This window comes from Aspergillus pseudotamarii (genome assembly GCF_009193445.1).
Source record: "Aspergillus pseudotamarii strain CBS 117625 unplaced genomic scaffold BDV38scaffold_56, whole genome shotgun sequence".
Classification (NCBI taxonomy): Eukaryota; Fungi; Ascomycota; class Eurotiomycetes; order Eurotiales; family Aspergillaceae; genus Aspergillus; species Aspergillus pseudotamarii.
The window spans coordinates 171,121-184,373 of NW_022475070.1; the positions used below are offsets into that span (position 1 = coordinate 171,121).

Here is a 13,253-nt window from a genome sequence, read left to right on the forward strand (position 1 = left end):
ACGGGGAGAGAAAGAGGTAAGGTCTGGATTTGGCCGCACATCTTATCCATGGTGTTTGGCTGGTTTGCAGTATTGAGTTGCCGGGCGGTCAATCAGTCGAACATGTGCGGCGGCCTAGTATCTAGGGAGGAGGTGATGGCGTCAGCAACCCTCTGCTACTTTTTGTCGCTAGATACTTGGTAGCTATCTTTGTGCTATAATTTCTCAGATAGTCTCCTATTGTATACATAAGAAGATTTATTTCTTGATTAGTACTTAAGCTATCAAGCTAACATCACAAGATGGACCACTCAATGCACCACTCAGGAATGGATATGGACCATGGCCATGGTGGGCATGGGGATATGGATATGGGAGGACAGTGTAATATGAATGTGAGCTTATATTATTCATCATATTGGGATGCACTTGGAATCACTTATGGTGGGTCTAACTGACAACAACGCTAGATGCTCTTTACATGGTCCTCTAAAGACCTTTGCATTATATTCCGCCAGTGGCGTGTCGACGGTCCCTTCTCTCTCCTTGTCTCCTTAGTCGTTATCGTACTTTTGACAGCGGGTTACGAGGGTATTCGACAATTGACTAGGCGGTATGAGGCAGCGCATGCACAACGGTTGAATGCGTTCAATACGCCTGCTGTGGGAGGTAAGCCTTACAGTTTATCTATTGCTTTTACATCGCGATATACAACTATTTCGAGGGGGAAACTCTTCAGGGGGCTTGGTTGAGTCACATTCCATTGACACCTTGAAGGCAATGAGAACGTCGGCGTATCTGCCCCGGCCATCGCCCCTTCAAGCCATGCTCCTCATTCCTGCGACGAAAGCTCACCGCTACTTACAGGTAGGGACAACAGGAAGGTTGTGGAACAGCGGGGAAAGCTCATCATGGCCGCATTATATGCCGTGCAGGTCTTTTATAGTTTCTTTATCATGTGAGCTCGAATCCCTTCTGGTGACCTATCCTCGATCTAAATACTAATCGGCCAGGTTGCTGTTCATGACGTACAATGGGTTGGTCATGATTGCAGTTGCCGTTGGAGCATTCGTAGGGTATCTTGTGTTTGGAGACAATATGTCAGCTGCAAAGACTGTTGCTTGCCATTGATCATTCCCTTTCAGATAACTATTGCGTTTGAATATTAGTGGAAAGTTTTAGGCTTGGCAAAGCTTAACGGTGAGCCGCTCGATAGCATGTACTGCATATCACATAATGGTATTTTTGCATTTCTGACCCGGAGTTGGTCTTGTTCATCAATCATAATGCAAATCTGTGGATCAGGGAACCTCCACGTCGCTCCCGTCATCCCCAAATCCAAAACTGAATCCACCTGCTTCAGATGAGTCTCCAGCACCGTCTTGTTCTGATTTTCCATGGACAATTTCATCCCATTTCCGCTTTTTGCCCTCGGTTTTCTTTTTTAGCTCATCAAGTGATTGTTCAAGCAAGTCTGGGTGGGCCTGGCGCATCTTATTCACAAATTGTTCGTAAGGGTTGTCAACGTCTTTTCTGAAACCCGAGATCTGATCAGCCTTGTTACTCAGGAAGTCCAAAGCTGCGCTCAGGTGTGCACGCGGGATAAAGTTCTGTGTGATTGCGATGGCCGGCTCAATATTTACCACCAAATGCCACCAACCGGAGGGCACATGCAGAATCTCTCCCTCCTGGCAGATACCTTCAATGCAGCCCGGCGTGCGCCGGGCTTCGGCATGGAATCCTAAAAGCCACTCTGCGATGCTCAGAGGGGACGTCACTTCACTCTGGTCCTCAGAGACATACACTCCTGGGGGTGGGGGGAGTTTAGACGACGAGGGAAACATGATCCAGTACTTGGAGCCGCGGACTACTGCGTTCCAGGCGCTAGTGGCATTAGGATCCTTATGGAAAGTACTTCCTGACCGCTCGGGACCAATGATCAACCACTGCCTATCAGGGCGGTCATTGCCCAAGACGGAGAAGAAGTCTTCTCCGAAACAGGGTGGTGGCCAATATGTGGCGTCGGGTTCCTCATCGGGCTGACCAACCTTGAGGTCCATTTTAGACACAAATGCCCGGTCGAATAAGTAGAGAGGGCTCTCATCCGAGTTGTTCTTCAGGTACTCGACATACGTCCTCAACGGCCAGTCCACAGCCTCCGCACGGAAAACTGTGTCCGCATATTTCGACAACAACGATTCAACGGTCCAGTTTTGATAGGCGGGCCACTCCTTGACAGGTTCAGTCAGGATAAATGGAGTGTCGGACCATTTCTCATGGAATTCTTCCGGGGAAAGGTTCGGGAGACGAGCGATTTGGTTTCTGGACGGGATATTGGTGACGTATGGGTCCAAAATGATATGTGCGCAGTAGAAGGGACGGTGCAGGGCATCCGAATACAAAGTCGAGCAGTCTAGGATGGCCGCTTTAGAAGGGGGGATGTTGAGAAAGGTAGACCGCCATGTTCCTTGCCAGGTAAACGAGGCTGGAGGGGATCTGAAACAAACTTAGTACACGACCAGCTACTAAAGTTCTAGTATTATACGACAAGCATAACACAAACGCTGCAATAGCACGGGCAATGTCACGGGTCCTATACGATCACACGTATTCCAGAATCCATTACCAGTTATCCCGCCCCAGAACTAATATACATCGGAAACAATCCCAAAATAAAACAAGGAAAAAGAGGAACCAAAGAGGAGGTTCTAATCTATAGTAATCTTACCCAATGAAAAGAGATTTCCAAAAGTCCTCGGCTCTAGTAAACGCATAGAAGGCTTTACATGTCTGCCCAATACGCAGCAAACTGCGTCCATCAATAAACTCTAGTAAAATTAAGATCAGTTCATCGGGTAACAAATTGAAGGTTCCAATCGTAGCACGAAGATTCTCATGGGCAAGCAAAGCATTGCCACTGGGCTTCACCCCCAAAGGATGACCGGGAATGGCATCATGCCCGACCAAATCGTGGTTGTCCAGTGAAGCGATGTCCGGCATTTTGGAAACAAGCGTTAGGCCTTCCTTTTCGGGTGGGGTTTGATACTGCCCGCCAACGAAACACAATGGGTCCTAAAGGATATCAAGGAAAGCGAACGAGCCAAAGGACAGTAGGCCAGTCTAAAGAAAAACCCCTGGGGAGACAAACTATAAACCGGCCAAACCGAATGACGCTGATGGCAAATTCTCTACTTCCGATAGTAACCATCAACCACCATAGAAAGAAAATTATAAAAATTATGACAGGCTCGAATCAAAATGCGAAGGCAAAAAAAAAAAAAGAGTGTGGGTAGGCTGGCTTTTTGCGGAAGGCGGTATGGATCCGTTGGGCAGAACTGATTGGCGCTTCCCGGATAAAAAAAATTAAAAATTTTGCGGCTTGAAGGAAGGAAGCAGGAGAATAAAAAAAAAAAAAAAAAAAAAAAAAAAAAAAAAAAAAAAAAGGGAAACAAAAGAAAAAAAGTTCGCTATTCTCTTTGTTCTTTTTTTTTTCTTCTTCTTCTTCTTCTTCTTTTCCTATTCCACACTGTTGGTGAAATAAACTATTTATTCAACTTCCACGTCTACTAGATCTTGTTTTATTTAGGTCTAGTCTTTCTCCTTTCCGTGAAAGTTCTTCCGACTTTGATTTTCTGCGACGGCGGCCACCCCACTGGGATCGTTTGTCGCTAAGAAACCCTCACTCAGTTCACACCCAAAACCCCACTGTCTTCCGGTCACAGTTCTTCGCAAGTGAACTTTTCTCTACAACAGTCGCAATCATGTCTGCCGATAAAGGATTGGAAGAGATCCCTGAGGGTATGTTCTTATCGTTAATTCCAAATCTTTTGTCTTTCAGTCGATTTGACCAGCTTTTTTGGTTTTTTTCTGGCACTGGTCATTTTTTTTTCCCTTCGATATCGGGCAAAAAGACCAAAGCACCACACCACACAAAAAAAGCATCAAACGTCAATATCTCGAGATCCAGGCTAATCAGACATTTTAAATGAACAGGACAGATCGAGTCTAACTACGATGAGGTCGTCGACTCCTTCGACTCCATGGACCTGAAGCCTGAGCTGCTTCGCGGTATGTGTTCACTTTTTTTCGACCAGAAAAAGATGTCGATAACAGGAGGTGCTAACGGAGTTTCTTCAGGTGTCTACGCTTATGGTTTCGAGCGTCCGTCTGCCATCCAGCAGCGTGCCATCATGCCCATCATCAAGGGTAGGTTTTGCTCGATCCTTTAGGGTTGATGAGTGGTAACTGATCGTATGTAGGTAACGATGTCATCGCCCAGGCCCAGTCTGGTACTGGAAAGACTGCCACTTTCTCCATTTCCGCTCTCCAGAAGATCGACACCGAACTGAAGGCCTGCCAGGCCCTCATTGTCGCCCCTACCCGTGAGTTGGCTCAGCAGATCCAGAAGGTCGTCGTTGCCATTGGTGACTTCATGAGCATCAACTGCCACGCTTGTATTGGTGGTACTGCTGTCCGCGATGATATGAACGCTCTCCGTGAGGGCCCCCAGGTCGTCGTCGGTACCCCCGGTCGTATCCACGATATGATCCAGCGCCGTGTCCTGAAGACCGACCAAATGAAGCTCTTCATCCTGGATGAGGCTGATGAGATGTTGTCTGTAAGTTTCACTACATGTTCTCGAACTCACGTGGAACACCGGTATTGATCAAATAAACAGCGTGGTTTCACCGAGCAGATCTACGACATCTTCCAGCTCCTCCCCCAGTCTACCCAGGTCACCCTGCTCTCGGCCACCATGCCCCAGGATGTCCTTGAGGTCACTACCAAGTTCATGCGCGACCCTATCCGTATCCTGGTCAAGAAGCAGGAACTTACCCTTGAAGGTATCAAGCAGTTCTACATTGCCGTCGAGAAGGAGGAGTGGAAGCTTGACACCCTCTCCGATCTTTACGAGACTGTCACCATCACCCAGGCCGTCATCTTCTGCAACACCCGCCGCAAGGTCGACTGGCTCACTGACAAGCTCACTGCCCGTGACTTCACTGTCTCCGCCATGCACGGTGATATGGAGCAGGGCCAGCGTGATGTTATCATGAAGGAGTTCCGCTCTGGCTCTTCCCGTGTCCTGATCGCCACCGACCTTTTGGCTCGTGGTATCGATGTCCAGCAGGTCTCCCTGGTCATCAACTACGACCTGCCTGCCAACCGTGAGAACTACATTCACCGTATCGGTCGTGGCGGTCGTTTCGGTCGTAAGGGTGTTGCCATCAACTTCGTCACTGCTGACGATGTTCGCATGATGCGTGAGATCGAGCAGTTCTACAGCACCCAGATCGAGGAGATGCCCATGAACGTTGCTGGTAAGTTCCTTTCCCAAGTCAGTTTTCTCACATGTGGGTTTTTGCTAATCGCTCAATAGACCTCATCTAAACACCCCCACCTTTATACCTCACGATGCGGATTACGATCGCAGTTGCCAATAGCGGTCCAAGGGTAAGCTGCGGTGGAAAAGGCGTTATGACATCGTTGTGCTTCTCTTGGCAAAGGAGAATCCTTCAAAAGTGGCTTTCTGTGTCTCCAGCATTTATTTTTACTCGCGGCAGCTAGTGGAGGGATACCTCTACTCATTGCTGTTTATGGTTTCCTATGTTTTCCTGCTTATGGAGATGCGACATGTTTGTGCGAATTATTGCTGTAATTCATGGTTTCTCTTCCGCCTTTTTCCAACTTTTTTTTTCCCTTTTTGTACCTAGCTCGCTCTGGTTGGTTAAGGATGCTGCACATACTTAATCGAAAGGTCGGGCCAAAATTGATTTGTTCATTCAGGCAGTTTGGGTGGACAATTAGATGATCATGACGTTGGGGTGGTTGTGTACCTACTTCAGTACAATAGACAAAGAGGTAATGCCATCCATGATTTATGTTTCTAGTCCTGATTTGTTGCGTTGATGGGGATGACCATCCCCTAACTCAGTTTCCTACCGTACAATGCTTTCATCTCCTAGATACCTTCCTATATTATCAATTCATTTAGCCTACTGTCTACCTATCGAAGCCAGCCGGCCTACTCAATAAAGAAAAAAGGTCCGAATGGAACCCTTTCCGCGACAGTCGGAGTCAACCCCCTCCTCACTCCTATGGGCCCACGAAATCCGGCGCGAAAACATTCACCTTGCCGAGGAAATCCACAAAGCCAAAGCTGACCTTACCTCAACCGTAGATACCATTAACGATCTGAAACAAACCGTCAATGAATTGACTCGGCAAGTGAAGCAAGTGGAGAATAATGCCATTGAGGATCTCCAGTGTCTTGACATTAGAATCGCAAATGGATCCGACGCTCTGCTTAGGCGCGTCGAGGCCCTGGAAATTGAAAATGGAAGGTTGAAGGAGGAGCTTGAGAATGTTGGAAAAGAGTGTGCCATGCGTTCGAAAGAGCTGTCACTTGCATTAGCGTCTATGAAGACAGAGATTATGAGTGAGGTTCGGACGATACTGGCACAAGAGAGAGGTGCTTTGCGAGTTAATGAGCTACTCAGAGGATCTCATGGCAATGGTGGTAAGTATTTGTCTCGTACTGCCTTTAATTCAGACCTGCTATTCGCTATGTATGAGGTTGTCTGGACTAGGGTGAGAGGTTGTGGTGCTAAGGATCTTGTTGATCCGGTCAACTGATTGAAAACAGATATAGCTCGAGTAGGGTCTGACGTACTTGTTCCTGACTCGTTGCCCAAAGATATCATTGCTTCAACGCAAGAACGGGGAAATTCTTTACAGGCGCTGTCTGAGACCACATGGGGGCCATCCAGGTCTACTTCGATTCAAGGGCGATGTAGTACTCAATTAGACCTGTCCGACGGAATGATCATGCAGGGGCAAGAGAACTTGTGTCGTCTCTTCAAACAAAATGCGAGACCGCTGGGGGCTTATTGGTCGTTTGCCATTGATACCCGAATTCAATTGCCTTTGTGGATCAAGAGCAGCGAGATTGCAAAAGCCTTTGTACAAGGACTGGAAGACACCGCTACCAGAGATATGATGGAAAGGAAGCTATATGCTGCAGGATGGTCGTGGGATGTATTGGCCGACATCATGCATAACAAGCTCAATGAGACGAAGTTCCAAACGGTCAGATTACCCGTTCGAATGAAGGCAGGCTCGGGAAAACCTGGGGAGGCTACGAAGCCCAACACTCCCATCAAGCACAAGAAGAAAAAGCGAAGAGTGATACCTATAATACCGGCGGACGAAGATGATCTTCTTGGAGTGAATTCATGAGTCAAACCTCTTGTATCACATATCCGGATGTGCGCAAGGTCACACAATAAAGTGTTGCATTGAGGTATATATATCTTTAGTCTCGGAACTTCATACAATCACATGTTCATCAACAGCTTAAGTCTCAGCGTACAGGTAACGACCCTCACGATCCTTTACCTCAACCTCAACCCGGCCTTCCTCGATCTCCTTTCCGTCGACTTCGATGGAAGCTCTCATCACATCTCCGGACTTCACCTCTCCGACACCCTTTGGTGTACCAGTCAAGACCACGTCACCCTTCTCCAAGGTCATAACTCGCGAGATCTCGCCCAGCAGTCTTGGGATTCGGTAAAGCATCAACCCGGTCGAGTCGGCCTGGCGCACCTCGGAGCCGACGCTCAGACGAAGGAAGGCATCGTGAGGGTTGGGGATTCGCGACTTGGCGATTTCTTGGGAGACAGGCAGGAATGTGTCAAACCCCTTGGCAATGGACCATGGGAGACCCTTCTTCTTAGCTTCGTCTTGTACGTTGCGAGCAGTCATGTCAATGCCGAGAAGGTAGCCTGTAGGAGACAATGATATATTAGCCATCTAGAACTGTCTGCGAATTGGGTTTTGAGAAAAGCAAAGACCGTCCGAGTGCGGGAGACTGACTGTGAATAGCATCCAAAGCTCCCTTCTCATCGTTCGGGTCATGATCCCGGAGTGTCTTGCCCATCACCAACGCTAATTCCACCTCATAGTGTAAGTTTGTTCCCTTAGGACGTAAGACGGGGCCCTCGCCAGGACACAGAATGGCCGAAGCAGGCTTCAAGAAGAAGAAGGGCTGCTTGGGCGTGGTGTTATTGAGCTCCGTAATATGGTCGCTTCGCAGATAAGCGTTAGTCTGGTGTACGATCTACCTAGAATGATTCTTTGGGGGAGGGAAGCTCACGCATAGTTGCGGCCAATGCAAATGACCTTGCGACAATTAGCCCTAATTGAGGCTGCCATTGTGATTATAAATTTTTTTGTAATTTAGAGAATATGAGGGGCAGGTGTGCGAGACAGGACGGAGCTATGTTAATATACGTGATTGCGGTCGGAGAAGAGCCGATGCGCCGGAATTGGGGTCCGAAGTCTTTCTGCGGAGAAGCTTCGGATTCTCCGAGACTCGGAGTTACGTGCCTGCGATCAGTGTTGACAGTGTCTATATCTTTGTCCGTGAAGATTTAATTGATATGAAATGCTAGTGGTGACTCATTAACATTATTGTGTACTATCTCTGGGGATTTTAGTTTGTGAGGAAATTTGAAAAGGCTTATTCTTCCTCTTCCCATAGACATATTGAATTGTCGACTTCTTACGTCACTGCTGAGAGCCAAAAACAAATAGACTTCTATTAAAGGATGAACCAGTCTCATATTGAATGCCATCTTACATAGACTAGGAGTAGAACTTGCATACTGCATATCTGCCAAGACGTTTCCCCCTTTGTCTCACTACTTCCCATACCGATAGCCCTACTGTTATAGCTTCGCAAATCACTCTTCTTGAGCTACAGACCCGGGTGTTAAAACGAAAAACCCCTATTTATCAATATGCAAGTAGCCGAGATACTGTCCGATTTGACCTCATTACGAGTCTGTGTATGTAGCCGCTCCATCCCTTGATACGATAGATCAATCAAAATCAACAAGGCCAGTTCCTTGGACACATTTCTTTCATCTTACATTACACCAATCAGCACTTTAATCTCCCTCATACTAACGGATCCAGGATTACAATGACGCCCTCGCCCTCGTCACTGTTCACCAAAGAATACCCGCTGAGCGCTCTCCGGCAGATGGCGGTCTTGTTGCTGCAAGCCAGCAAGGCAAAAAGGCAAATGACGATCTCCGGCGCGCAAAGGAACTCGTCGACTTACATTACGAGATTAAAGCGCGGCATGCCGATGGAACAGTTGACCAGGAGCTGGCGTGTGCGAGAGAGGATGTGAATCGTGTTCTGAGGGAGCTTGGGCATTGATAGTAAGATGCGTCGTCGTGTGGATCTTGGTGTCATTGGTGTGTGCAATTGGGTCGTTATGAAGTACTCATGTATGATATGATCTTTATGTTGTTTGTTAAATGGTGTTTAGGAAAGGGTTTTGTATTCTTTACTACGTTAGTCTTTCAATGAGAACATATATCAAGAGTCAAGACGACTAAGATGAAGCCAACAGCTACTCGGAACGCGTTCCGCCGATATCAATGCATTATAGCCGATATACGCCTATCCGAGTTCCTGCTGGTCTGTAGCACTTTTCGGAGTCACAAATCACACATCGACTGTTTATTGTCTGTCAGAAGAAAAGAGACTAAGCTCTCCAAGATCTCAGAATTGCAGTCATTAGACGGTGTCTACTTGAGTCTTTTTCCAACTCTTCCAAATCGGATAGATCATTGGATGGCATCGGCCCGACAATTCACCGAGCTTTCCTTGCGCTACGGCCTCTCAGTGCGGCCAACAGCGCAGTCTCATCGATCGATAACTAGAGTCTCACGCGTTCTCTTTTCTCAACGCCAGTGCAGGTTCGATATCAGACCATCAGCTTGCAAAAATGGCGGCCAGCGTGGATGCCAAGCTCCTGAAGCAGACCAAGTTCCCTCCTGAATTCAGTCGGAAGGTGGACATGACCAAGGTCAATATTGAGGTCATGAAGAAGTGTGTTGAGCTTTCCCCGACTGTCAATTCAGAGGCTGACCGTGAGGCGTGACTTGGTCACAGATGGATTGCCGGAAAGATCTCGGAGATTCTAGGGAATGAGGATGATGTTGTGATTGAGCTTTGTTTCAATCTGCTTGAAGGGTCTAGATTTGTACGTTGTGTTCCTTTCCGAACTACGCCATGATACGATGATACTAATTGTTTTATTCATTTCTAGCCCGATGTCAAGTCGTTGCAAATCCAGCTTACGGGTTTTTTGGATAAGGATACTGCGAAGTTTTGCAAGGAGCTTTGGTCCCTATGCCTCAGCGCGCAAGAAAATCCTCAGGGTGTCCCCAAGGAGCTTTTGGAGGCTAAGAAGCTCGAACTCATACAGGAGAAGGCAAGTTACAGTATACCTAGCTACGCTTCTGCCCTACTGACTGCATTACAGATTGAAGCCGAAAAAGCGGCCGAAGAAGCTCGTCGGCAGAAGGAACAAGAACGGGTCCGAGAACGAGAACTAGAGGAGCTCAGGCGGAGGGAACGTTCTGAGCGGGGAAGAGGTGGAAGGCGTGGTGGCCGCGGAGGAGGTCGAGACTTTGACAGACGTCGCAGCCGTGATCGCTTTCAGGACCGGCCTTCACGCCGCGAGTTCGACTCCTACGTCCCCTCGGGTTCGCGCAGGAACCGTCGCCCTTCTAGGTCACCAAGCCGCTCACGTTCCCCCTCCGCCTCTCGGTCACCACCCCCTCGTCGCGAACGCCAGCCAAGCAGGGACATAAACAGGCGTCGCCGATCGCCTAGCAACTCTGTATCTCCAGGCAGAGACAGGAGGCCGAGGAGACGTAGTCCTGATTACGGTGATCGAGCTAGATCCATTTCCCGCAGTGATTCCTCACGCTCACGTACTCCCAGAAGAGACCGACGGAGACGGGGATCCGTTTCTTCCCACAGTTCGTCCCGTTCACCTGCTCCCAGGGACCGGCGCAGAAAAGACTCTTATTCCAGATCTCGTTCTAGGTCGCGTGAGCCGGATAATAGAAGCGCCAGACGGAGAAGATCTTCGCCTTATTTTTCAAGAGTTGATAAGAAAGAATCCACCGCTGATTTTGCAAAGGCCCGCAAGAACCGTGACGATCGCCGCTTGAGTCGCAGCCGCAGCAGAAATCGCGATGATACCCGCAGACGCCGGTACTCGAGGAGTATCAGTCGCAGCCGTAGCCGCAGCCGAGGACGAGGCCGTTCTCGCAGCACCAGCTCCAGTCCGAGACGTCATGATTCCCGCAGTCGCAGCCGTAGCCACAACAGGGAAAAGAAGAGACGTCGCTCCATCCAGCGATATGCTCCTGCCGCCCGCAGACGGCGTAACACCTCTTCTGTATCCGTCCGTAGTGAAAAGCGACAGAGAATGACTGATCAGGAAGATAACTCCGCAAAGCGGTCGTCGCCACCACCTGAGAAGCCCAACTCGTCAGATCACGAGATGAAGGATCCTGAAGAGGTGGGTCAATGATTCTAAAGGTATTTTCTTTCTCGAGCTGAACCAGAATGATTTTCATAAATGCCATGGCAGCTACAACCCCCAAAAAAATGTCTATTCCGACGATCTACGTTTAGACTAACGCAGTAAATAGCAGAAACTACACTCTATCCGACCTCCTCGTGCACAAATATGCAGCACCGAACTACGCGAGAAACTTCTGCGCGAAAAAATCGTCGCAATGCGTCGTACCGCCTCTAGCGACAAGGTGAGTGACAATTCGTGACACTCGAAATGGGATCAAAGATAGGAGGGATCTTAAACTTCATGAAATGAATGATACCATCTACATATACTTCAAAAAAGTATTAGCGAGTCTCTTCGAGGAATAAAGAAAAGGAAAAAAAAAAAAAAAAGCATACACAATGAATGACAAGGGAGATCAGCAAACGTCAACACTCTGCCTACTAGTCTACTTCCCCATAACGCATTTGCACACGGAGTACTCCGTGTGTTGCATAATAGTTATGCTTATGGATTTATAATTGGAACATCTACAATCAGCGCACAGCCTCCAAAAGTGGGAAATTAATTTTTTTTTTTTTTTTTTTTTTTTTCAAAAAAGAAAATATAAAAAAATTTTGAAAAATGAAAATGAAAACAATAAAAAGTCCTCAGTTCAAATCTCGCAAACCCTTCCCTTATTCGGATAGACTTTACCGTTTACCTCCTGAGCGGAAAAACAGGAACAAAAATTCGTCCGTCCCACCGATAGTTGGGATGATCATCGCGCCCAGGAATAGGAATAAGTAGTCTTTGAACTGGCATCCCACTAATTCTTTTCTAACGGCTCGATTCGATATCCCTTTTCGAAAGACCGTTTTTAGAAAAAGCAGGCCCTGTTAATCACAACGTACACCTCTTATTGAGATCAGCTAGGACACATCCACTGGATGCGTGCTATTAATATATAGTCAACGGGCGCATTTTAGGACATTCTTTAGCTGTTGTCTTTTCATGGGTTTTATGTGTGGGCTTTTTTTCTGTCATATTAATTGTCCATAGGGGGAGGTTCTGTGCATAACTAGTCTATTGGGGATGATGATCTCTCGTTGACACTCCGTAGTTTACCTTATTTTTATTTATTTATTTATTTACTTTCTCTTTTCCGTGTTTTTTTTTTTTCTAAATCAAATTGACTATGTCCTAATAGAGGTCCACATACAACTCTACGGCTGTAAATAAGATTGAGAACAGTATACTCGTCATATTACTAAAGTCGTCAAGTACTATACAGGCAGTAGTAGGACGTGAGTCCCATCTAGGCATATTATAAAAGAAAGAATGTACTCCATTGAAGGGAATCCACAAAAAGAATAAAACAGAACCAGAACGTAAGTCTTCCTTGTCAGTGAAACATGTACTCCCCCAGATCGCAAGCCCCACGCAAAGAGCATCGACGCATGATCGGGGTAAAACCAGGCGAATTAGAATTAGAATTAGGTATTTACACGAGGTATATTGAGCGTTTCTGCCATTGCGATCGTCTCGTAATCTTCAGCCCATATGGTTGGCTGATTTAAGGCTCGCAAACAGCGACGCTCACGGTGGTGGTGATGGTGACCACCTTGGGAGCGGGGCCGGAGCTGACAGCGGGGGCAGTGGTGATGACAGGAGGGACAACGGTAGTGCTGACGGAGGGAGCATCAGTCTCGGTGGCGACGGGGTAGACGGTCTCCGAAGTCAAGGTGTCGCAGGGAGTAGTCTCGGCTTCACCAGCAGGGCCAGTCTGAGTAGGGACGGCGGGCACGCTCACAGACTCCGAGCCAGTAGGGCTGACGTCAGTAGGAGCGGGAGGAACCACGTCAGTGGTGGCACTGGCGATCACAGTCTCGGAGGTGAT

The 13,253-nt window shown here is 47.8% G+C and overlaps 9 protein-coding genes across 9 annotated transcripts in view; 6 read left to right on the top strand and 3 right to left on the bottom strand.

The window, feature by feature from the left end:
- Positions 1 to 142: 142 nt before the first annotated feature.
- Positions 143 to 1,195, top strand: BDV38DRAFT_165910 (low-affinity Cu transporter). The gene is made up of 4 exons (XM_032051867.1): positions 143 to 374; positions 450 to 648; positions 757 to 937; positions 993 to 1,195. The coding sequence occupies exons 1-4, from the start codon at positions 282 to 284 to the stop codon at positions 1,108 to 1,110; spliced, it is 591 nt and encodes a 196-aa protein (XP_031910298.1). The 5' UTR covers positions 143 to 281; the 3' UTR covers positions 1,111 to 1,195.
- Positions 1,133 to 3,196, bottom strand: BDV38DRAFT_165926 (putative F-box and JmjC domain protein). Its single transcript, XM_032051868.1, has 2 exons — positions 2,708 to 3,196; positions 1,133 to 2,475 (listed from the first exon to the last, which is right to left on the bottom strand). Exons 1-2 carry the CDS (start codon positions 2,977 to 2,979, stop codon positions 1,281 to 1,283), a joined length of 1,467 nt encoding a protein of 488 aa, XP_031910299.1. The 5' UTR covers positions 2,980 to 3,196; the 3' UTR covers positions 1,133 to 1,280.
- A 273-nt stretch (positions 3,197 to 3,469) lies between these two features.
- On the top strand, positions 3,470 to 4,766 carry tif1 (putative eukaryotic translation initiation factor 4). Its single transcript, XM_032051869.1, has 4 exons — positions 3,470 to 3,777; positions 3,973 to 4,047; positions 4,117 to 4,185; positions 4,239 to 4,766. Exons 1-4 carry the CDS (start codon positions 3,741 to 3,743, stop codon positions 4,643 to 4,645), a joined length of 588 nt encoding a protein of 195 aa, XP_031910300.1. The 5' UTR covers positions 3,470 to 3,740; the 3' UTR covers positions 4,646 to 4,766.
- Positions 4,767 to 5,799: 1,033 nt separating this feature from the next.
- On the top strand, positions 5,800 to 6,925 carry BDV38DRAFT_166019 (uncharacterized protein). The gene is made up of 2 exons (XM_032051872.1): positions 5,800 to 6,570; positions 6,626 to 6,925. Exons 1-2 carry the CDS (start codon positions 6,031 to 6,033, stop codon positions 6,629 to 6,631), a joined length of 546 nt encoding a protein of 181 aa, XP_031910301.1. The 5' UTR covers positions 5,800 to 6,030; the 3' UTR covers positions 6,632 to 6,925.
- Positions 6,926 to 7,276: 351 nt separating this feature from the next.
- On the bottom strand, positions 7,277 to 8,302 carry BDV38DRAFT_165995 (fumarylacetoacetate hydrolase family protein). Its single transcript, XM_032051870.1, has 3 exons — positions 8,135 to 8,302; positions 7,855 to 8,066; positions 7,277 to 7,763 (listed from the first exon to the last, which is right to left on the bottom strand). The coding sequence occupies exons 1-3, from the start codon at positions 8,191 to 8,193 to the stop codon at positions 7,336 to 7,338; spliced, it is 699 nt and encodes a 232-aa protein (XP_031910302.1). The 5' UTR covers positions 8,194 to 8,302; the 3' UTR covers positions 7,277 to 7,335.
- Positions 8,303 to 8,586: 284 nt separating this feature from the next.
- BDV38DRAFT_166023 (uncharacterized protein) lies at positions 8,587 to 9,251 on the top strand. Its single transcript, XM_032051873.1, has 2 exons — positions 8,587 to 8,828; positions 8,959 to 9,251. The coding sequence occupies exons 1-2, from the start codon at positions 8,781 to 8,783 to the stop codon at positions 9,205 to 9,207; spliced, it is 297 nt and encodes a 98-aa protein (XP_031910303.1). The 5' UTR covers positions 8,587 to 8,780; the 3' UTR covers positions 9,208 to 9,251.
- Positions 9,252 to 9,736: 485 nt separating this feature from the next.
- On the top strand, positions 9,737 to 11,755 carry BDV38DRAFT_256043 (PWI domain-containing protein). The gene is made up of 5 exons (XM_032055482.1): positions 9,737 to 9,885; positions 9,949 to 10,039; positions 10,106 to 10,270; positions 10,322 to 11,371; positions 11,505 to 11,755. The coding sequence occupies exons 1-5, from the start codon at positions 9,782 to 9,784 to the stop codon at positions 11,634 to 11,636; spliced, it is 1,542 nt and encodes a 513-aa protein (XP_031910304.1). The 5' UTR covers positions 9,737 to 9,781; the 3' UTR covers positions 11,637 to 11,755.
- Positions 11,746 to 11,895, top strand: BDV38DRAFT_256048 (uncharacterized protein; the record flags this gene model as incomplete). The annotated part of the gene is made up of 1 exon (XM_032055483.1): positions 11,746 to 11,895. A coding segment is annotated over one exon (150 nt), but the record flags the coding sequence as incomplete, so codon positions are not given.
- A 1,089-nt stretch (positions 11,896 to 12,984) lies between these two features.
- Positions 12,985 to 13,253, bottom strand: part of BDV38DRAFT_166061 (putative cell wall protein) — a 2,979-nt gene continuing 2,710 nt past the window's right edge. The window contains exon 2 of the mRNA XM_032051874.1: positions 12,985 to 13,227. Within this exon, the coding sequence (XP_031910306.1) occupies positions 13,163 to 13,227 (65 nt within the window). The 3' untranslated portion in view covers positions 12,985 to 13,162. The remainder of the gene's footprint in view (positions 13,228 to 13,253) is intronic.

Coding starts and splice junctions, on each gene's coding strand:
- BDV38DRAFT_256043 (XM_032055482.1), top strand. CDS start 9,782: ATGGCGGCCAGCGTGGATGCCAAGCTCCTGAAGCAGACCAAGTTCCCT. Junction 10,040..10,105: donor TGCTTGAAGGGTCTAGATTT/GTACGTTGTGTT, acceptor ATTCATTTCTAG/CCCGATGTCAAGTCGTTGCA. Junction 10,271..10,321: donor TCGAACTCATACAGGAGAAG/GCAAGTTACAGT, acceptor ACTGCATTACAG/ATTGAAGCCGAAAAAGCGGC.
- tif1 (XM_032051869.1), top strand. CDS start 3,741: ATGTCTGCCGATAAAGGATTGGAAGAGATCCCTGAGG. Junction 3,778..3,972: donor ATTGGAAGAGATCCCTGAGG/GTATGTTCTTAT, acceptor TTAAATGAACAG/GACAGATCGAGTCTAACTAC. Junction 4,186..4,238: donor CATCATGCCCATCATCAAGG/GTAGGTTTTGCT, acceptor GATCGTATGTAG/GTAACGATGTCATCGCCCAG.
- BDV38DRAFT_165926 (XM_032051868.1), bottom strand. CDS start 2,979: ATGCCGGACATCGCTTCACTGGACAACCACGATTTGGTCGGGCATGAT. Junction 2,476..2,707: donor TGGAAATCTCTTTTCATTGG/GTAAGATTACTA, acceptor AGTTTGTTTCAG/ATCCCCTCCAGCCTCGTTTA.
- BDV38DRAFT_165910 (XM_032051867.1), top strand. CDS start 282: ATGGACCACTCAATGCACCACTCAGGAATGGATATGGACCATGGCCAT. Junction 649..756: donor CAATACGCCTGCTGTGGGAG/GTAAGCCTTACA, acceptor GACACCTTGAAG/GCAATGAGAACGTCGGCGTA. Junction 938..992: donor TTTTATAGTTTCTTTATCAT/GTGAGCTCGAAT, acceptor CTAATCGGCCAG/GTTGCTGTTCATGACGTACA.
- BDV38DRAFT_166023 (XM_032051873.1), top strand. CDS start 8,781: ATGCAAGTAGCCGAGATACTGTCCGATTTGACCTCATTACGAGTCTGT. Junction 8,829..8,958: donor TGACCTCATTACGAGTCTGT/GTATGTAGCCGC, acceptor TAACGGATCCAG/GATTACAATGACGCCCTCGC.
- BDV38DRAFT_166019 (XM_032051872.1), top strand. CDS start 6,031: ATGGAACCCTTTCCGCGACAGTCGGAGTCAACCCCCTCCTCACTCCTA.
- BDV38DRAFT_165995 (XM_032051870.1), bottom strand. CDS start 8,193: ATGGCAGCCTCAATTAGGGCTAATTGTCGCAAGGTCATTTGCATTGGC. Junction 8,067..8,134: donor TGCATTGGCCGCAACTATGC/GTGAGCTTCCCT, acceptor TTATCTGCGAAG/CGACCATATTACGGAGCTCA. Junction 7,764..7,854: donor AGCTTTGGATGCTATTCACA/GTCAGTCTCCCG, acceptor TGTCTCCTACAG/GCTACCTTCTCGGCATTGAC.